At 36.6% G+C, this 21,783-nt stretch overlaps 1 protein-coding gene across 2 annotated transcripts in view; it reads right to left on the bottom strand.

Annotated features, from left to right (window-relative positions):
• LOC114490991 (ABI family member 3 binding protein) overlaps positions 1 to 21,783 on the bottom strand; it is a 247,096-nt gene that overhangs the window by 87,964 nt on the left and 137,349 nt on the right. The window contains exons 18-35 of one of the 2 annotated variants that reach the window (XM_036017995.1): positions 21,108 to 21,182; positions 20,119 to 20,190; positions 19,256 to 19,330; positions 15,169 to 15,210; positions 14,285 to 14,332; positions 13,561 to 13,641; positions 13,076 to 13,123; positions 11,945 to 12,007; positions 11,754 to 11,828; positions 10,993 to 11,040; positions 9,246 to 9,305; positions 8,297 to 8,404; positions 7,964 to 7,996; positions 7,069 to 7,152; positions 5,294 to 5,353; positions 3,528 to 3,587; positions 1,324 to 1,383; positions 409 to 492 (exon numbers count right to left, since the gene is read on the bottom strand). In XM_036017995.1, the coding sequence (XP_035873888.1) occupies positions 409 to 492; positions 1,324 to 1,383; positions 3,528 to 3,587; positions 5,294 to 5,353; positions 7,069 to 7,152; positions 7,964 to 7,996; positions 8,297 to 8,404; positions 9,246 to 9,305; positions 10,993 to 11,040; positions 11,754 to 11,828; positions 11,945 to 12,007; positions 13,076 to 13,123; positions 13,561 to 13,641; positions 14,285 to 14,332; positions 15,169 to 15,210; positions 19,256 to 19,330; positions 20,119 to 20,190; positions 21,108 to 21,182 (1,176 nt within the window). The remainder of the gene's footprint in view (positions 1 to 408; positions 493 to 1,323; positions 1,384 to 3,527; positions 3,588 to 5,293; positions 5,354 to 7,068; positions 7,153 to 7,963; positions 7,997 to 8,296; positions 8,405 to 9,245; positions 9,306 to 10,992; positions 11,041 to 11,753; positions 11,829 to 11,944; positions 12,008 to 13,075; positions 13,124 to 13,560; positions 13,642 to 14,284; positions 14,333 to 15,168; positions 15,211 to 19,255; positions 19,331 to 20,118; positions 20,191 to 21,107; positions 21,183 to 21,783) is intronic. The other variant, XM_036017996.1, reaches the window with a different exon arrangement.

The following is a 21,783-nucleotide window of genomic DNA, read 5'->3' as shown; positions in this document are numbered from 1 at the left end:
TTAAAATTTGTATTATCATGCAAACATATACTCAACTTTACTGTTTTAGAAATAAAATAGTTTTCCTACAACTGACATATCACCCATGGCTGCCAATACTGACCCAGGAATATTTATTTACTTGCACTGAATATTGGCTATACTAAAAGGGTTTTAAGATTTGAATGAAATTTGATAGCAAGAAATAGGCTGCATGCATATCAAAGAAGATTCTCACATAGAAATAACAAGATATTCTGGCACCCACTGTATCTCACAAAGTCATATCCTCCTTGACACCTGGAAAGAGGGGACCTTACTGACTAAGCCTCGTGACCTCATGCTTAGAGAACATAAAAGCTTGGCACCGCTTTGGGTCCTCATTAGGCTACTAACGCTCATTCTTTACCCAAGGAATCACACAGTTACCGGGTTTGGTCTGAGGTACTTGAGGGCTCGGTGTGGTTTTAGGTCTGGGGCGTGGACGATGGGGCCTTTTTGGTGGCTTGGTAGCTGAAGAAAGAAAAGTCTTGTGTTACTCTGGGTCTTATGGCTCTTGACACTAAGGGGAGGTTTTTCCAAAACTGTTAGTTTTCCTAAAGTTCCAGGAAATTGTCTGTGGTTTTAAAAGTTTACTCATTTCATGCCAATGTGTTTTCTTTTATCATTGAGGATATTTTGGGGAAAACTCATAAGTACAGTGAAATCACTCATTCAAGTCATGAGGATTAGCATTTATAATCTGATCCTCAGAACATTTTCTCAGTGGGGACTGAATGATGGAGAAGGAGAGCTTGACTATGGTGCAAGGGAAGAGGAAGTTATGATCATACTAAGGAAGAGGTCTGTAATTTAAATTTTCAGATTTGGGTAATTCTTTATTTGTTAAATTAATAATAAAACATTACTTAAAGTACTACAAAACAATATAACATGTAAATAGTTTATAAAAAAAAACTCTAGAAACTTAGATGTGCAAAGGAACATAAGAGTGGCTGTTACTGAAAATCAGCTTAGATAAGAAACAGATCCCAATTTGTTTTAAACTCAGCTTTAACACAAAACACTATTCAAGAAAGCACAAGATGGCATGACAATTTCAAATGCAGTACAAGACAGGTACATGTTGTTGACTAAGCTCATGCTTGCTCTCCTAAAAACAATAAGAAACTTGTTTTTAAGAGGCTTCTGTGCTCTTGAGATGAAGGAAGTGATTGAATGGCAATGGAGGATGATGGTGGCTGTCGCATAAAGAAGAAAAAGCCGTGTTATGGGAATGGAGACTGAATGGACTATATAATGAGAAGCAAAAACCTTGCTGAAAGGAAGAGAGGGGGTCATTACCTAATGTTGTCCCAGAGGTCTCAGTTGTAAAAGTAACAGGTTCAAGATCTGTAACAGGAACTGAAGGAATAAAAGAGTTTTTAAAAATGAATCTTGCCAGTGTACTACCACTTCTAGAGTAATTTTTTTTAAAAAAATCTGGATGAAGGAGGGGTTATGGACTTAATTGTGTCTCCCTAAACTCACATGAAACCTTAACTCCCAATGTGACTGTATTTGGAGATGGGGCCTTTGATAAGACAGTTAAGGCTAAATGAGGTGTCAAAGGTATGGCCCTAACCAATAGGACTGATGTCCTTATAAGAAGTGAGAGAGAGATGAGGGAACTTTGTGCACAGAGCACAGACCATGTGAGGACATAGCAAGATGGCAGCCATCTCCAAGCCAAGGAGAGAGGCCTTGGTAGAAATTAAACCTGTTGACACCTTGATCTTAGACTTCTAGCCCTCAGAGTTGTAAGAAATAGATTTTTGTTGTGTAAGCCACCCAGTCTGTAATATTTTGCCCTGACTGCTCTAGCAAACTAACACAAAAGGAAATCAATTGGTTTGTCTAGATTTGGCTAAACTAGTTTTGGACTTCTTCATCTCACGAGACTGTCATTACTTTTGGTCACTGTTTAGTGCCCATCCACTCTCAGTACAGGAAAACTTGATTCAGTATGGGAAAAGGAGATTTCTCATGCCCATGGGAATATCAGCCTCCTTCAACTTCCCATGGTGTCATCCAATGCAGAATCATCAAATAAAATACTTTAACTGACAGAAGAAGCAGGTTCTCTTCCCCCTCTGGTTGTCTCTACACCTTTCCTGCTTTTTCACCTTTGTTCACTCTCACCTCTCCGTTTGTGTACATTGTGTTATCACATCAAGGCCCAAACTCTGTCCCTACCTTACTGAAGCCCAAATAGATTTTTTACTTTTTTAAGACCTCAAATGATGCATCTAACACTTAATGTTTATGCACTCAAGAAAAATCTTGAATTTGCAAAAACACCCTGCCTTATTCTCATTCTCTATACTTTTCACACAGGAACAGACTTTGTGTTCAATTAGCCTACAGACTGAGAAGTAAAACACATCTCCTGGTACTCAGAGCTAGAGGGCTGATTATGTCTCCTCCAAATATAAACTCCCTGCCAACCCTGAGGGGGGAAGGATTCTTCATGACTCCCTCACTGGGAGTTATGTGGGTTTACATCCTCAATCAGTGACTGGCTCCTAGGCTCTTCTAACCATGGACTCTGCCTTTAGCTGGTGCAGTTTCAGGTGTATCTGGACATGGAGTGGTTTTAAGTTTGTGTGTTAATGACATGTCCCTCTGGATGTTTTTGGAGGTGGAAAAAGATAACTTTTGGTTACTTTAAACTGTATGTTTCTGTGAATTTATAGGGTTTAAAAATCTTTAAGTTTCCCAAAGCTTTGAGAGATTTTATTGAGTTTTAGGAAATGGATCTTTCTAGTATGAAAAATCTGTCCCCACTATGCTATTGTATCTTATTTGTTATTGAAGATATGAGGGGGGGATTGACATAAAAATAAAATTATTAATTCAGAGAGTCAGATCTGTATTTTTTACACTATCCTAGAGTTACCTGACTGCATTAAAAAAGTTAGGAATCATTTCTCAACTAAGGTGAAGAGTAAGGTGGAGAGTCAGTTTAACCCTAAGGATGGGGCTTTCTATTTAAACTTACCAGCCTTGATCACACTATCTGTTAGACAAATCACTAAAAACATATTACCCAAATGTCACCAAAACAACCAAAAAACCAGGCAGATAAAAAAGTAGATGTACAAAGAACATATAATGAAACGCTCCAATTACAGAATGGTTAACATAGATCAAGACCAGACACTCCTATAGTTATATGTAATTTACCTTAACAGAGCACTCTGGTTAATCTAAAAACATAGTGGCTGGGGTTGGGGGGAGTAATGGAGGGATGGAGACAACTGTACTTGAACAAAAATTTTAAAAAGTTAAAAAACAACATAAGGTGGCATGAAAAAAATTTAAAGTAAGTTACAAGGTAAGAAGCTATCCCAAATGAGATTTAGGTATGACTCTCTTAAGAACAAGAAGTAACTTGTTTCATGCATGTTCAACTCATAAAATGAAGAATGGAATTAAATGGCGACAGAGTGGAATGGATTTGACAATGAACGAAAAAGCACTTGCTGAAGGTCAGAAAGTAGTATTACCAAATGCTGTCACTGGAGCCTCTTTTATAGGTGTAACAGGTTCAAGGACTGTAGCAGGAGCTGACCAAAAACATTAATAAAAATCATTGAAATGGTAAACATTTATATTGTTTCAGAACATTCACTTCAAAAAGAATTATACCAAAGTAATAATGTGTCAGGGGTACAAAGCAAACACTATTAACCGCCTAAGCTGAAAATATGGTGTCTCTTCACTCAGGTACCAATTTCTCCCTTGGAGACTATCTTTGTACTCAGACAGCTATTCCTCAGAAATGCCCCAAAGTTTCTCACTCACTTCGATGATCCTAGTGTAGGTAATGCAGCAAAGTCAACCACACCCATCTTGTTGAAAACTCATCTTTGGAAAGAGAACACAGGGGTACTTAAGAGGACAGTCAGTCTGGGGTATCTGTGGGACAGCAGGGTATCTATCCCTCTGCCCAGCGCTTAGGGAAAGCCTGACCATGTATGGATAGTGGTGATTCTAACATGAAATCCAAACTCCTAAGTCTAATATTCAAAATCCCTTTTTGACTTGTTGCACTGCCCCATTAAACTGCAGCAACCTCAAATAAAATGCTCTGATCAACACTTAGAAGCCTGACAGCCTCTATTGGTCAGAGAAGCCTCTGCCTTCTCTCATTGGCTTCTACACATGTCCTTCCTTTGGGTGCTTCTTCACTCCCTTCCCCCCATAAACTATGGCCCATGCACCAAATCTTTCCCAAAGCTTGTTTTCAAACAGCCCATGAGAGCAAAGAATGCTTTTTATTTCCTACTTTAAGTGGTTGCTTAAAAAAAGGATAAAACAAAAACCTACAACAGAGACTAAATGACTCCCAAAGCCCCCAAATATTTACTATCTAGTCCTTTATAGAAAATTTTGGCCAACTCTGGCCCTAGGTCCTTACTTTGTTTACACAGCTTTTATAGTTACCAAGAAATAATTTCCTATTTACTCAAACACACATCATTCTGTATTTGTTTCAGTCCACAATAAATATTCAATATTTAAAGCGTAAGTACAAAGGGAGAGATTGACAGTAATATAGTCATAATAGGACTATATTTAACACCACATTGACATCAATGGATAGATGTTCCATGTAGAAAATCAACAAAAAGACAGTGGCCTTAAATGACACACTAGATCAGATGGATTTAATTGACACTTTCAGAACATTTAACCCCAAAGCAGCAGAATAAATGATGTTGAGAATCAAATAAGAAGTCAATGAAATAGACAGAGGGAAGATTCCAGCTCACCAAGTACAAGAAATTTGGCTACAACCTAATGCCTCTCTAACTGTGTTCTCAAGCCCACTGTGGAGTGTCAGCAGCTGCTGATGCTGACTTGTCCCTTCACTTTGTCTGGCCCCCACTGGGATGGGTTGCCAGGATTACTTTTCCAAGACGTACACATTTACCTAGTTCAGTCTGAGGTGCTTCAGGATTTGGTGTGGTGTTAGGTTTGGGACGTGGATGGTGAGTTCATTCAGGTACTTGGGGAGTTAAAGGATGAAAATCTCTGGTTAATAGAGTGTCTTAGTTCCGGAAGCTGTGAATAGGATTATACTTGTTGTACTTGTCTTTCTTAAAGCAAATGAGTTGTTTTAATACTCTTCACTATATTAAGAAGTAGTGGACAATAGAGGATGACACAGAAGTCATGTGAAGTGGGAGGAGCTGTAGTTAGGAGAGTGATGAAATGGGTGTGAAATGAGCAGGAAAAGAAGATGCTGATGAACGTAATGTGTCATTACCTAGTGTCATCCCTGGAGCCTCGGTTGTAAGGACAACTGGTTCAAAGATTGTGGCAGGAGCTGACCAAAAATAATAAAAAGAAACCAAAGAGATTTCTGTGAATGCATGAAATGTCAGAAAACTCATCTTGCCACTAAAAACAAGGCTTCTAAGGGAGAAAGGGAGGGGGAGGGAAAAGATGGATTGCACAGAAGTTTTAACACCAAGAGGCAGGAACTAAGGGGGTGGGAGGTGAAATGGGGTGGCGAGTAGGGGGTCACCCTGGGGTCTGTCAACCACACTTACAACAGACAGCCAAAAGGAAGCTGAGACTATACTCACTAAGAGACTAATCCTTAGTGAAAACAGTGGCATTTAATATATTGGTTTGGCCAAACAGCTCATATGATTTTTTCTGTAAAATAAAAGACACACTTTTCATTTTCACCAATAAGTTTATTGATTCAGATATTTTGAGTAGGCTGGCTCTCTCCTGGTATTGGCTTCCAGTGGGTAGAGGCCAGGGGTGCTGCTAAACATCTTCCAATGCATAAAACAGCCCCACAGCAAAGGATTATTTGCCAAAAATATCAATAGTACCAAGAAACTTCACAAACCGCTTTTCACACATTTGATCAGCACCGGCACCTTGTCCATACACTGCATAAATCTTTTGTGCATGTGTGTGTGTGTGTGTGTGTGTGTGTTTCAGTTGCATTTTTACCTTTCTAGAAATTATAAAGCATTATAACACTGAAAATATTGCATATCTTCTTCCATCTTCAATATTAAAATGGCTGTACAAAAATTCACCAATTTTGATGTTTTCTTTTTTAATGCACACTAAGATGACAGCTGTCACAATACAAATTGTGACACAATTGCAAAATTGTTGCATCTGAAGTTAAAGACAACTAGGCATTACTAGAGCCACTGTACAGAAAAAACTTAACAAACTTTTTGGCCAACCCAATAACAATGTGAGCAACAACCTCTCAGTTGTTCCTGTGGTATCACATTATACTAGGCATCTTCAGTTCTAAAAATAGAAAAAGCATGATATGGTGCAGGAAAAGACACTAAGTCCACTGGATCAAATTTAAACTCTTGAGTAGACACCCCAGACTCGCCCCCACCCCTTTAATTCATCCCATGAGTCCATTTAATAGGATGGCAGCATCAATCCTCCTCTGTCTGCGATGACAGCTTCGACGCACTCCCTGCTCTGTCCTCCACTAGTCCAAATTCTGTACTGATTTCTTTCTAATTATCCTCAATTTTTTTCCCTGTTCTTGGTAAATATTTACTATACTCCTAGCATACAGCAATGGTACCATTTGAGAACTTGTTTTACATTCATATAGGTATGCTGCCTTATGTTATTTTCTACTTGTTTAATGTAGGAGCAGCTTTTGTTTACAATTATAGTACAAACTGAGAAATAATACATACTTCCTGCTTCTGGTGTATCTTACAGCTGCTAATATGGTAATGGGAATTTAGAAGGAATTAATAAAAGTACTCAACTTGATTGTGTAGGCTTAATGCTTTACTGAGCAAGCTTTATCTTTGAGACATGAATGGAATCAAATTATAAGAAAAATAAGTAAAAGGAACATTTTGGGGAAGATTTCCAACAGAGAAGCATGGGGCACTCAGATATCTCATGTTCTCCTAACTAGTAACTTTTACTCTTAATGGACATATAGGGAATGTACAAATTATGTGCCTAGAATTTAGGGTCCCAACTTAGGTAGAATACTTGGATTTCTCAAAGCAGAAACCACCTATTTACCCAGTGTAGCCTGAGGTACTTCTGGACGGGGTGTGGTTTTAGGTTTGAGACGTGGACGACGGGGTCTCTTTGTTGTTGTTGGAGCTGGAGGAAGAAAATTCTGTATTAATATAGTGCTGATGCCTCCATGACCTGTGAATTGGATGATGGAACATGGCTGGAAGCTTTCTAACACTTCTCAGAGTTTCTTTAAGTGGAGAAAAGTTTGACACTTTGGTTTGAAATTTTCTCCTTTAGTATATTAATAGGCTTTCATTTATAATTAAGAGTTTTCCTGAGATTAAGAATTACATTACAGTTATGGTTAAGAAATAAAGATGCAAAACTCTCATTTTCTTGGAAATGTCCTTAGTCCAACCCTGATTATGAGTCACTGCTAAACTTTGATGGTGTGAGAAAAGTTCACAACACTGTATAGTTAGTATTCACTTATAATTTAAAATGACTAGGTTTGGGCAAATTTTCCACTTGGTAATTTGCTAGGATACAGTATACAAAGTTAGCTGAAACAGCAACAAAGTAAAAAAACGTTATGGAGAACTTGGAATATAGAAAGTGAGCTATTTAAGAAACTTCATGGTATTATCATTGAGACTGTACTAGTGGTCTAAGTAAGGGATATATAGATAATCACATTTGGACCTCAGTTCTTACATACAGTACTGTTTAAACAGACTCATCTCAATGCGATGCAATTTCCAACTGGGATATGGAATAGATAGCTGTCCTGAATCAAGTCCATAGCCATTTCTGTTAGAAAGAAAGCCTTTTATATTTTAAGATGAATACTGTAAATAGGATAATAAATTATGACCTCATCATCTATATAGTACCACAGATAGGTTTGAGAATGAATATGAAACAGCTCTTGCTGAAGGACATAAAGAATCATTACCTAAAGATGTCCCAGGAGTAACAGGTTCAATGTCTGTAGTAAGAAATGATCAAAAGTAAATTTTAAAAGAAATGTTAAACACATGACAGAAGTCATCAAATTCTCTTGAAAGTGAATTTTGCATGAATCAGAGAGAAAAATGTAATTTGATAGTCAAAGAAGCAAAGAAAATACATAAGTACCAAGAAGATATCAAGCAGTGTGAGAAAGTCACAGGTATTGACTAGGGCCTTCACTCTTAAGGGGAACAGGGTTTAATTAGGTGCCAAGTTAAACTGCCACCACAGTACCACACCTGACACAGTCCCACAGGCAGAGGAACCATATATTTACCTACTACCGTCTGCGGTGCCTCTGGGCTTGGCGTGGTTTTACGTTTGGAGGGTTTTGGAACTGGGGGACGTGGACGACGTGTTCTTGGTCGTCGTGATGTTTTTGGAGCTGAAGAAAGGAAACTGGTTAATATCATACATATCCAGAAACTAAAAAAGGATTTATAGATGGCTCTAAGTTTTCTAAAATTTTGCTAGAGTTTGAGTCTTCAGAAATTTATCTCTTTATTTCAAAGTTTTCTTTGTCATCCATAGGCCAAAGAGATTTTTGGGGGGTTTCCTAACAGTTCTTCTGATAAAGAGTCTATAACATTATTTGAATAACATAATGTTATATATAACATAATCTGAAAGCATTACTATTATTGCCGGCATCAGATTTTCAGAGGCGACCCTGACCCAAAAGAAGTCAGAAGCACAACATGTACATGTGATGTCAGAGAGGGACCCAGGCTCACCAGCTACGGGGAGACTGTACTGAGATAATACTTCAGCAGGCATACATCCCATTCAATGTTATCAGAAAAAGCACATTTCAGTTCTTAATATCCCTGATAGACAACAAAAACACACTATATATCTTAAAACAATTTTCTGTTGATGGACACAGAATTATAGATGATGTTTATGGGGCAAACACTCCTAATCACATTTTAAATTCAGCTTTACCACAGAACACTGAGCAGAATCACAGGCTCTGTAAAGTAGTGAGAAAGCTGGGTAGTATGGGAGATAGGTGCTCTGCACTGGCTGCATACGGGCTTATATGTTAGCTAAGTAGCTTGTTTTAGACATCTTCAATCTATTCAAAGCAAAGAATCTGGTTGAATGACAAGAGAGGATGATGGGAAAATCTTAGGAAAGAGAAAAGTCCTTGACCAAGATAGTAATGGCAATGACTGGGCAATGAGCAGAAAACGCACTTGCTTAAACACATAGAAGGTCATTACCTATTGTTGTCCAGGGAGCCTCAGTTCTCAGAGTTACAGGTTCAATGTCTGTGGCAGGAACTGACCAAAAGCAATACAATAAGCAATGGAGATTTAAGAAACATAGGAAAAAAAATTACCTTGAAAATAAATCTTCTGAACCTTATAATGTTTAAAAAGCAGCTCTGAACTCTGGAAAAATAGTACTTGTTCTCTATACATGGCTGTACTCTGACACCCATCTGTCTCACAAAACAGCCGTGCTCTTTGCGTCCATATGAGGCCAATGAAAAGCTTTTCCCTCCCCATGTTTAATGATCTGAATCCAACTATATTGGAAACTTGGCACCAAAATATCAATTAGTTTTATAACATGTATTTTAAATTACTCTGAAAATTAATGAAAGTCTCTGTTAGTATCTGACAGCCTTTTACTATCATTATTAATATTTGTTTTAAGGAATGTTGGTGGTCAGGAGAGTTTTTACAAATCTTAATCAGTTTCCTTATTGGAGATCTGTGACATTTATATGAAAGATAAACTTTTGCCTTTCTCCAGGATAAATGTGATACTCTTTCTTACTATTTCTTATTTATACACTTATTTCAAATGGATAATTAGATAATTATTCAAGCAAGAAACAGAGATGGTTAAGAAAAAGGCCTGAAAAGCAATAATTTAACTTTTTTGTCTGGATAAAGAGGATTCCTATAATTCTATAGTATTCTGCAATGATTAAATTATGTAAAACAAGCAAGCAAACAAAATATAACCAGAGACATTGAAATAAAGAACAGACAGTGACCAGAGGCGAGTGGGGAGGGAGATAACAGGAAAAAGAAGGGGAAGGGTTGTCAAGGGACATGTATAAAGGACCCATGGACAAAGCCAAAGGGGGATAGGATCAAGGGTGGGAGGTGGGGGGGATACGGCAGGGAAGAGTGTGGGGGAGACATGGAGACAACTGTACTTGAACAACAATAAAAAATGATGCATAGATATGAAATTAAAATCTAACTCATTTTAAATGTTTCTTTAAATTCAGGAAATTAAATGTAACATTAAAACATTTTTATTGCCAAAACCCCTGTGAGCAATTACATAAAGATTGCTTTTTACTGACTATCCAAGACACACAGCACAGAGTTGGCTTAAGCCACTTCTGAGAGCATCATCAGAGCTAATGGAGATATGGCAGACAGAAAAGAGGGAGAAAGTGAGAACAACAGGATGAAAATATTTAAAAAATTGACTGCCTTCAAACACAAAAAGGGGAATGAATCCCTATTTTGTTTGGAATTCAGCATCATAAGATGAATTTGTCAACAGAAAGTTGACATTCATTCCAGTTGCCTTTGAATAGCATGGAATCAAGGAAGCAAGAGATTTTTCGAGAAAGAGATAATTCTGTACTGCATCAAACCCTAACCAGCTTTTTATTCCTGCTCTCCCAGATCCATAAATTGTGTACATAAAAACAGAGATCTCAGTAATTTCCTGGTTTGAAGATGGCTGGAGAGAGCACCTGTAACTCGACAGCATCAAGTGCTGGGAGCAAGGACTGTCTGTGAAGGTGACCAAAGAAAGCTTATAGCTGAGCAGCAGATGTGAGACTGCCTAACCATCTTAAAAAGGTCCCTAACAATGTTGGAGATGAATGGAAAGAGTGCTGAATAATTGTTTACACAAGAAAATACAAGTAATGACAGAGGTGAGAGGGGCAAGCTTGAAGAAACACTGACCAAGAAAGAAGACATCCATCATTACCTATGCTTATGGCGGGAGAGTCAGTCTCAACTATAACAGGCTTAAAGGCTGCATCATAAAAAATAAACAGAGATATAAATAATAAAAGGAAGCCTAAACTTTTGGGTGCTCACTGATGCTTAATTCACAGGATACAGAACCTGGTTGATTCTCAACTGATATAAACTGCCTTCTTGATAGGCTTATTTATTATACAAGATGTTTTCTTAGTAAGTTAGAATTTTATACTAATCAGAATCTTGGGAGAAAATTTCAGTTGCAAAACAGTTGACTTTTCAGCACTATTATATAAATATCTCCTCATTTGGTAGGAAATTGCTTAGTAAATCGTTACTGTTTCAAATGTCAGTAAGGAATTTCAGAGGAGGCCAACCTCCAATTATGTGTCTGCAGAGGAAGAACACAGTGTCATTTTCTCGAATGCTCCCTCTTGGTGGCTGTTCCACTCATGTTCAGAAATATTCCAGGTACAGAAAAATCAGGCTTCTATTCATGACACACCCAAATTCAGAAAACAAAGCCTAAAACATTCTTTAAGAAAACGGAGTCTGTCAGTATCAGTTGTAAAATTTACTAATTTCCCATGCATTGATTTGTTCATTTACCACATAAAACATCGGCGTGACCATTTGGGATGGCCACGAACAAAATTATGGTGCTTGGGTTTCTACGTTTTGTATGATATGATAAATTATAAACATTTTCAGCAACATTCCCAAAGAAAGAGAGTCTTAAACTAAAGCATTGGAAATTATGTTTACCAGCTTTAATTGAAGGCACATCTGGTTTTGCTGTGGTTTGGGGTTTAGGAAGTAATTGCTTTGGTGGTTTTGAATCTGAAGGAGAAAAAGTACTATAATTAGTCCCATAGCAGAGCTGTGAACATCAAGATTAATGTTACTTGTACAATGTTTTCCTAGTTATAGATCAAGGCACTGAAAGAAGTAGTTACCAGGCTGGATTTGAGGTACATCTGGTCCATGTGTGGTTTTAGGTATTTTGGATGGCTTTGATGCTAAATAAAGAGGTATTAAAAATTAGCATAATGGTCACGGCTGTGACTGTCAGAGTTAGGGACCTACATGCTTGAGGAAAGATACTATATAAATTCAGTGAATACACAAAAAAGTTTAACTTCTGAGTTGTGGGAAGGGTGGTAAATGTGTCCATTTCTATACATTTTTCCAAAAGGAAAAACAATTTGGGAAATGCTAAAAATGTGTCTTGGAGCAAAAGTAATAAGAACTATAAGACTTTTTTCTCCATAAGTAATTTCAAATGCAATAAGTATAATAGTTCTATTTCTTAATTGATTTGTTCAGTGTAAAAACATGGTAGAAATTTGAAACTAGCTTAGTAGACCTGGGAAATAATCTTTAACACTTGAAATTATAAACAACATTATATGGTTACTGATTTCTGGAATTTTCTAAAGTAAAGCAGTGACAGATTTATTGTAAATGCTGAGAACTTATAATGACCTAATTATCATTAAACAGAATTTTGTACTAAAAACAATAAAACCAGCTTGGGACTTTTAATGTTCTCAAGTTACAAAGACCATACTATTTTATACTGGATCCTAGAACAAGAACAGTATTTGTGCTTCTAGTTATCAAAACATACTTGAAAACATTTTTTCAAAGAGACAAAAATGCTGAAGAAGCCATTATTTCATGCAGCTTTTTAAAAGGAAGAAAGTCATACAAGTTGAATGAGTAAATCACTGAAATGATAATCATGGCACAGGAATAACATTTTGCCACTTGTCAAGTCCAGGATGAGCAGAGGAGGCCATGTCTGCAAAAGAGTAGATGGTTTTGTCAACACAAGGACACATGTGATGAAAAGACAGAGTTTGTGGAAAACCAGGAAGTTGTGTCCAAGACCACAGACCTTCCTTCAAGAAGCACACAGGATTCTCCTAGAAGTTTCCTATCTTCAGGTCTTCAGACCCAGATAGGAAATGAGGAGACACATGGAGTGAAATCGTGGCAGTGAGGTAGAGATGCAGTCATGCCTAGGTGGAGAGTGGGAAAAGCAAAAGTGACACTGGGAAAGCAGTGCAGGAGGGTGGAATTACCAATCGTGGGCACCAAGAGTTCCGGTTGTACTGTAGCAGGTTCCAGAGCTATGGAACAAAAAACCAAAAATACTAATTATAAGAAGAAGTGGTATCTTGAGGAAGGAAACAATATTCCTCAATCTTTACTTAAACTGTGTACTTTTTAAAATGTGATTTTCCTTTTGATTTTTCCCCCCCATTCCTTCCCCTGTTCCCTATTGGTTTTCCACAGCTCATCTGCCATGAATATGCATCCTGCATAAGAGTTTTGGTGCTCTACTTTAATAATATACTTAGTGAGTCAGCTTATTTCTATGTGTATCTATAAATAAAAATATAAATATATTCATATAATATACATATAGAAAGTATAGTTGCTTAAATATAAAAATCAACTATAATGGTCCCTAAAGTCTAGCTATTTAGGTAGTAGGTAGCTACTATATCAGAAGCTAGTGTAGTCTACTTTCTGTGTTAACTGAAACCCTGAACATTCCATTTACCAGGTTTGGACTTGGGCACATCTGGACTAGGAGTCGTTTTAGGGCGGGGTCGACGACCTGGTCGTTTAGTCTTTCGTGGAGCTGAAGAAAAAAAAATCAGCTACTGAACATAAAATGAACAAAAGTGCATACAGCTTAGAAGCACACTTAAGTTCTTCAATTTATTGTGGATATGTACCCTTCTGTTTTGCAACTTTCTATCATTTTTTACTGAGTTAAGTGAGGTCTTCAATAATTTTTTTTTTTGGTCAAAGGTTTATAAATAATCACTGTTCAAGAGTTCCCCTATTCTTCCACTTTGAGATGGAAAATCCAGAACTTTGGATAGCTTGGAAAAAACAGTCTCACAAAAATTTTTGAAAGTTCTTGTTCAATAGGAACATGAGAAAAGTTACTTCTAAAAAGCCACTACAGACAAAAATTAAAATTGATTTGGCCTAAAATTCAAAAGGAAAAGTTTTGCACTTAGTATTAAAAAAAATCTACAAATCAGTGAGATGTGTTAAAAGGGTCTGAATTCAGAAAAGATTTCAGGGATGGCAAATTTTTAAAATGAGATATAGTTTATAAAACTACAGATTTAAAACATTTTCATGAATAGGAACAAAGAACACAGGCCCAGATGAATATTAATGAATTAATCCATTAATGTGAGCCTGTTAATAAAGACACCGGCAGTCAGAACAAAGTGTAACGCCCATCGCCCGCTCAGCAACTGCATTACCTAATGCTGTTGTTGCAGGTTTGGTTCCCCGTGTTCCAGGTTCTGAGACTGCATGAAACATCATTAAGAAGGAATCAAAATCAAAGGAAAAATGATAAAATCTACTTAAATATGAAAATACTTAATTTTTAATTACTAAATTGAGCAAATGTAAATGATGAAAGTTTTATCCACATAAGAAACTCCTTTATTTAAGTCAATGCCTGTGTTTTTAAACAAAATGAACAAAAATATAGCCAGTCAGTTAAGTTTGGAAAGAGAAACGGAAAGAAAATGGTATGATTCTTATTTGGAATATGTGAATGCAATAAAGTAACCAACAGTTCATGTTATGAAGGAAAATAGGGGTAATTGGCTAAGATGGTACGAGCAGAACACACTATTTGCTCTCTTGAAGAAAAAGAAACTATAAAGATTGGGGTTATTTTTTATTTTTCTCTCTGTTAATGAACTTCTTAGTGACACAGCAGAATATTTAGATTCAAAAAGACCGTAAGGTTTTTCAAGAAAATCTGCAAATGTTGGAATTTTGAAACTAAGAAAAACACCTTCAAAAGTGAAAGCACAAATACGTCCTAAAGAAGCCACAGTCCTGCAGTGGAATTACCAGACTAAAAGCAGTTCAGGACACAGTCCTCCAATGTGAAGAGGGACAATAAAGAGTGTGTCAAATCAAAGTCACTGTGGCTTGCATGCTGTCTCAGAACCTCTGTGTCAAAGAGCACAGGCAGAGAGTTGAACTTCTGGCAAAAATGGCTGACAGAAAGATCTGAAGGACAATGAAGAAATAAATTTTTAAAAAGCCAAAGCTAAGGACGACGTTGAGAGTGTAAAGAGAGAGAGATAATTCTTTTTCACTAACTAAAGTGAGAAAACTTCGTTACCTATTGTTGACTGTGATGGTGTTGGAGTCTGAGGTTCCGGGGCTGCAACAAGAGCAAGCATTATCAGAGGCAATGAGGAAGAGCACCATCTAGGGCAGAAACTAAACATCCGTTAGCCTAAAAAGTGTTCTCTCATTGATGACCCACCAGGTTCTACTGGCTCAACAACAGAACGCTCAACACCCACATCTTCTCCACAGACCACAATAAAAGTAAGAATTGAGATTTCTAATTTTTTGGTAGATTTTGACCTATTTTCTACACTACCTAATATTCTGAATACTGCTCCTAGTGCTTGAGGAAACACTTCATTAGAGGGAGGTTGAGGCAGCCTCTCCAAGGTTGCCTGGAGCTCCTGTCCACCTGCATTTTGCTTCATGCAAGACAGTCAGGTGTGTTCAAGGCAGTGGGAACAGGCAGCAGACCCATCAGACCTGTTGCTGTGCCTGAGTTCTGTTAGTTGTGAATAAGTTTTGGCCTGGCTGGATTTGATATTATTTTATGAAAAAAAGTTGAACTTATAGTCTACAAAATGCCAGGAGGGTTCACATGCTGTTCTCCAAATTTACTAGCATTTATTGCTGGTGAACAAATTGGTTTACATATAAAATTTAGTCCACTTTCATTAGTAGATCAACAGGAGCCAAGAAGCAGTCTCAGATTTCATGAAATGCTAAATAAATTGAATAACAATATTATTTAAATATTCTAACAGATAACAAAATCTCCAATTTCATTCAAATGTTAGGAGTGATGCACCACATCTGAGAGTAATAAACAACAAAAATTCTTTTGAAACTTTGAGGTTGCAGTTCATGTTTTAATTTCTACAATGATGCCCTCTATAAGTATGAAAAAGTAAGTAAAATTTGCTACTGAGCATTGGTAGCCTTTACAAAAATTAAAGGATATTGACTTTTTAATTTTATAAAGAAAAATCTGCATTTTAAAAAAAATTCCTGACAGACCAAGACCACATAGATATGGACCCCATCAGTTAAGCTTCCAATTCACCTGCATATGAAAATATTAAAGTCAGTGTTTACTAAAGTGAATCTGTGTTCTGAAGACTCCCTCTATTGACAATTTTAAGGTCTTATAGATAAAGGTATAAAAATATTCCATAAAAAGGCTGAGTGACATGCCAATAACTACACCACTCACCTCAGCACAAAACAAAGAAAAACACAACTTGCTCATCGTGGATTCATGACTAGTGAGAACAACACACAATTCCATCTACCACACATAAAATTAATTGGAAGGCTCTCCCTTTTTCTTTTTAGTTTATTAAAAGTTGAAGAGATAGCCCTGGCTGGTATAGCTCAGTGGATTGAGCGCAGGTTGGGAACCAAAGTGTCCCAGGTTCGATTCCCAGCCAGGGTACATGCCTGGGTTGCAGGCCAGAACCCCCAGCAACCGCACATTGATGTTTCTCTCTCTCTCTCTCTCTCTCTCTCTCTCTCTCTCTCTGTATCTATCTCTCTCCCTCCCCTCCCTAAAAATAAATAAGAATAAAATCTTTAAAAAAGTTGAAGAGCTAAAAGTCATTACACTCTTAAAGATGAACTATGAAAGAAGTAATTCTTATTGGATGAGGCAGACAAATACAGTCATAGCAAGTAGATGGCTGGGATTTTCAAGAAAGCACTGGATTCTGCTTATAAAACAAGCCAAAACCATTGGCGGTTTTTACTTGTTAGTTTAACCACAGAGGAAAACCAGAGGAAAAGCAGCCTGTGTGGAAAGTGAAGTGGAAAAAAAAAAAAAGGGAGTGTGAGGAGAGGCCTGGGAAAGGCAATGAATTACTCAAATCAAAAAGCTTTTGGTGGTTTGTTTGCTCTTCTGAACCTTGGCTAGAAACAGAAATCTTCAGCAGAGCTATAATGGTGGCCTGCCCTAAAATAAAAATAAATGGTTTGAAGAGATTCAGTCATTACTCTGTGTTGCCTTGATGTCAACTTGAGTTGGCATAAATTTAGCTGCGGATTCTGAAGTGGCTATACTTGCTGTTAGAGAAAGAAGTGTGGATATTCTTAAGTGGTTAAAAGGTAGAAATCAAAGGAATATAAATGCATTAAGCTTCCCAATAATATTCTACACTTTAAAAGGAAAATGTCAAATTAAGAAGTCTCTGCTCAAGTACCTTAGAATAATAAAAACACACCTTCCAACTCTTATTTGTATTAATGAACTCCTCAGAAAACTTTTTAGAAATTAACATCTAGAGACATTTTTTGATGTTTCCAAATTTTATTATGTAATAACAGAAATAACTAGATTGGAGAAATATTTAAATTTGGTGAACCAAATACACAGTAGTATTTCTCAATCTGCTTGGTAATAGCCCTCTATTCAAAATATAACATAAATATAATAGTTACTACCTTATTCCAAAGTCCCCAAGCATGATTTAAAAGTAAATGTGCATTAAACCCGTCTCTCATATAGCTCACTGTCACTGTTTTTTGCTTCTAGGGCTGTTGAGTTTTATAAGCTATGCCTCTTTCTCTAAATGGCCTCTCAGAGTAAGAATACATCATTGTATTTCTCTGACTGGAAGACACCACCCCTGCTCACACTCCTCTTGCCTTTCACTGCCTCTTGAAAAGGAGTCATTAGAATTTTTTTCCCTGAGCAGCTACAGTTTATTCCTTATCCATTTCATTGCAAAAAAAAAAAAAAAAATCATGTCCACTGAAGCAGAAACTATCTTGCTTTGGTAACTGTCCTTTGAAAACATGGATTAATGAAAAATTCATTGAACATTATAGCGAAAAATACATTCTTCCAAGAGCTAAGGGTTTAAAATTTAGATGAAAATGATGAGTAGTGACAAAGATCCCATATATGTACTATTGAATAAGTCAATATGTAAACTGTTGTATAGATTCTGGATGGAAAAAACCAAAAATTTGGTCCCTTAGTATGTCCTACAATCCTTATGTAGGGAATTGTCTCTGTTTTAGATTATATATATAGACTAACTCCTCCCTGCAAAAGAGCCTTCTTTTCTTCAGCAAAACACCATTAATATCTCCTGAGAAGTACACAGAAGTTGGTGTTCAGAAATTGGCCCCAGTACAGAAAGAAGTTATGGAGCCTCAGGGAGATACAACCCTCTGTAATCTTAATTTTCTTTTGTCATAAGAAATTTTATACTTTGCCAAATAACACTGAGATTAAAGAATAAATCTATACTCCTACTTAATTATTTCTGTTCTCAATCATTTTCATCTCAATTTTTCCCTAAATTGCTGAGACTTCCCCTGGCACGAATTTTGTTTTATTTTGTTTCAATTTTCTGGCTAGAATTTTATTACATAGTAAGATGAAAAAGAAAAGTACTGAAAGAGGGCATTATTGTTGAGAAAACCTGAAAAATTTTTACATTTACTAAACTATGGCAGTACATGGTTGTAATATTATTCCAAGAATGCATATATTGGTTTATTTGAACTATTTCTATATAATAAAAAAGGATGTACCGTAAGTTCAAGCTGTCCTATATGGCATCAAAAATTTCAAATATATTGCAAGCATACATGTGGCAGTTTATCCCTTTTCAATGCCTTCCTCAGATGAGTTAAAGACATGACAAAATGCTTGCTAAATATTTATGCTATAATTTTAAGCTTTTGTACTTTTAATACGTAGTCTTGAATCTTTAGTCTCACAGCCTGAAACTGAGATGCTCCAAACAAGGCAAAGTTCTTAGGGCATGGGAACCCTTCTTCCCTCTCTAGCTGAAAGGCCATTGTTCAGTATCCCAAGAGTTCCAGTCAACTCTGGCACTGGGAACTATTTCATAGTCCTAGACAAGGGAGTCAGCCCTGGGTACATCATTCTGTTTCTGTATTTGTTCTCTGGTGGCCATGAGCATAAGGATCCTCCCCACAGCTCAGAGTGATGCTGTGGTACTATCAGAGGGGCTGGTTACAATGAGATTTCATAGCATTTTTGCATTTTTCATGGCAAAATGTATCAAACACCAAAATACAAATCAGAAGTCCTTGCTCTAAAGAGTGGCATAAAATGACTTTCAACTCAGGTCTTGGAATATTAAACGGAATTTCGGGGTAATTACCAGGTTTGATATGTGTCACTTCTGGGCTGAGAGGGGTTTTAGGTTTCAAAGAAATAAATTGTGTTTTACTGGGAGCTAGAAAAATACAGAAACAAAAGCAATCAACAAATCAATATTTAGGCTTTCAGTGTCTAAAACCACAAAAGAAAAATCTATACTTTAAGTGGAATGAACCCTTCATCTTGGGAGAGTTTGGAAATAGTCCATTAAAAGAATATTTCACAGAACAGCATTTAATGGAAATACAGTGAAACATTTCTAGAGTATATTTGACCTAACAGAAATAGCATTGCTGTTAAATAACCATAATAAGTACACAAAGACCGTGAATTTAATCCATGCTTTAAAAAAACCCAGTGTAATCATGCACCATTATTTCATATTCCTCAGCTACATCTTTCTTCAAGCACCAGAAAGAAAAGACATGTTTCAAATTAGTATTTTCTGATAACTACAATGCTATAATCTGCAGCATAAAGAAATTCTACTAATACCATAATAGTCATTTTTCCAATTGTAGCCTGAAGTTGAACTTGAGGGCCTTATGCAAAGAAACAAAAAGGAGAGAGAACTATGTATAAGACTCAACCTCAAATATAATGATTTGGTAGAAGATGACAAAGAAACAATGGTTTAATAGCTTTCCAAGGCATAGAATGATGAATAATGCTGAGTTCAGGTCCACTAACTGTGGAGCCAGATATCCAAAACCATGAAAGCCCGAGTCCATGTACTACATGAAATACTCAGTATTGCTGAAATGAGCATTTTAGAATACTGATTGAGACATTACAGGAAAGTGGGGATCCCGGATTTCCCATGGTGAAATGAAGTAACGCATCTACTAAGGACATATCATTTACCCAGTGTTGTCCATGTTGGTTCAGGGCTTTTAGAAATTTTAGATGTGTTTGTTCCAGGCCTTTTGGTTCTTTCTGGTGAAAGGAAAAGAGATATTAACATATCCTAGAGACAATAAAAAGATATCCTCCAAAGAATAACTGAATGGCCTTTCAAATATTCTGCCATCTGTACTAGTCAGTGTTTATAAAGTATGCAGTGAGTAAAGTTCTGGAAAAGAATTTTCAAACTCAGTCATAATGGTATAGACTATATAAAAACCTGTATTTATATCACAATGGACTAAGAAAACCCCAACTTGCTGAATGTGATTCTGAGTGTATTATTTGACAATGAAGAAAATCCCCTCTAGACTGATAAGCTACCTCTACCACCCAAACTCTGTGCCTTAAAATATATTGCTCCCATTTTCTTTTTCCTCTGCCCAAATCCTGCACATATTTTAAGCTTACTGCCTCAACTCTTACTCTTCCTGACCTTCTACACATGTATCATGGTCTCACAAGTGGATTACATAATCTTTGGTTGCTCTCTCACTATTTGTTATATATTATCTTTTAAAGTTTATAAGAAATTGGGAAGCTGGAATCCTAGCCTTTCCATCTCAGTCATTGTCCCAGGGGAAACTGAAAACATAGTAGGCACCAAACAAATAAGAACTGTCAGCCTAATAAATACTTAAATAGGGACGGCATACCAAGAAATAGAATTGTACTATACATCTCACTTTGTCATGTTGTGGCAGCAAGACTTGTTTCCAGGTTTAAACCAAAGTTCATTTTCAAGAACATCATATGGTTTTTAATAAAATCTTATTAGAAATGATTGATTCTTGTTAGTTTGGTTTATTAATTACTCATCTTTAGTTAACTTCAAATTTTCTAAAGAAACTTTAACCTATAGAATCATAGCACTTATGTTTATGGCACAGAGATGGATATTATCTATTTGGAATTAAATATCCTGAAAAGTTAAAGAACCATTTATTTACCAGGTTTGATTCTTGGTGGTTTGGGCCTGAGGCGTTGTTTAGGTGTAGAAGGGATGGATGTAGTTTGCAGGGGAGCTGAAAGAAGATTTGAAGTAGATTTCATAAATGATGCTTCTCAGGGCTCAGTCAGGTTGTGAATGTAAACTTGTAAACTTCTTGAGTTCAAGAACTGCTTTCTGTTTCTTTGTATTCCTAGAATGCCCAGCACCTCGCTTTACTCACAGTAGGTGCTCAATTAATGTGTTGATTGGGCCAAAGGAATTAAATTTCTATATGAGAACTGAAGGTACATTGTTCAAGTAAATGTACTGCTGGTGAGCACCTCTGAAGAATTTAAGAACACATAGTACCATTAAGGACTCAAAAGATGATTTACCAAACAGAATAGAAAGTTCAGAACTTTAATTCTGTAGTGCTCTACTAACCTCACCAGGAGTTAATGAACCTCATGATTCCAATAATTTTCTACCTTAAAATGTAGGTTGTGTACCTTTCTTTGGCCCATTTTTTCTTCCTCACGTCCAGGACTGCGGAGCCTACTTGGGACTCTTTATACTGAAACCTACTTTGAGAAAAATATTCTGACCTGGTGGTATCTAAATGTGCTAATTAAAAGTGAATATATTTTAAAATAATTATCTATAATTCTGCTGCTATTTTCTCATTGGCAAATTTC

This window comes from Phyllostomus discolor, chromosome 2 (genome assembly GCF_004126475.2).
Source record: "Phyllostomus discolor isolate MPI-MPIP mPhyDis1 chromosome 2, mPhyDis1.pri.v3, whole genome shotgun sequence".
NCBI classification, from domain to species: domain Eukaryota; kingdom Metazoa; phylum Chordata; class Mammalia; order Chiroptera; family Phyllostomidae; genus Phyllostomus; species Phyllostomus discolor.
Note: the sequence above shows the minus strand (reverse complement) of the source record. Positions and strands in the feature narration are given on the sequence as shown.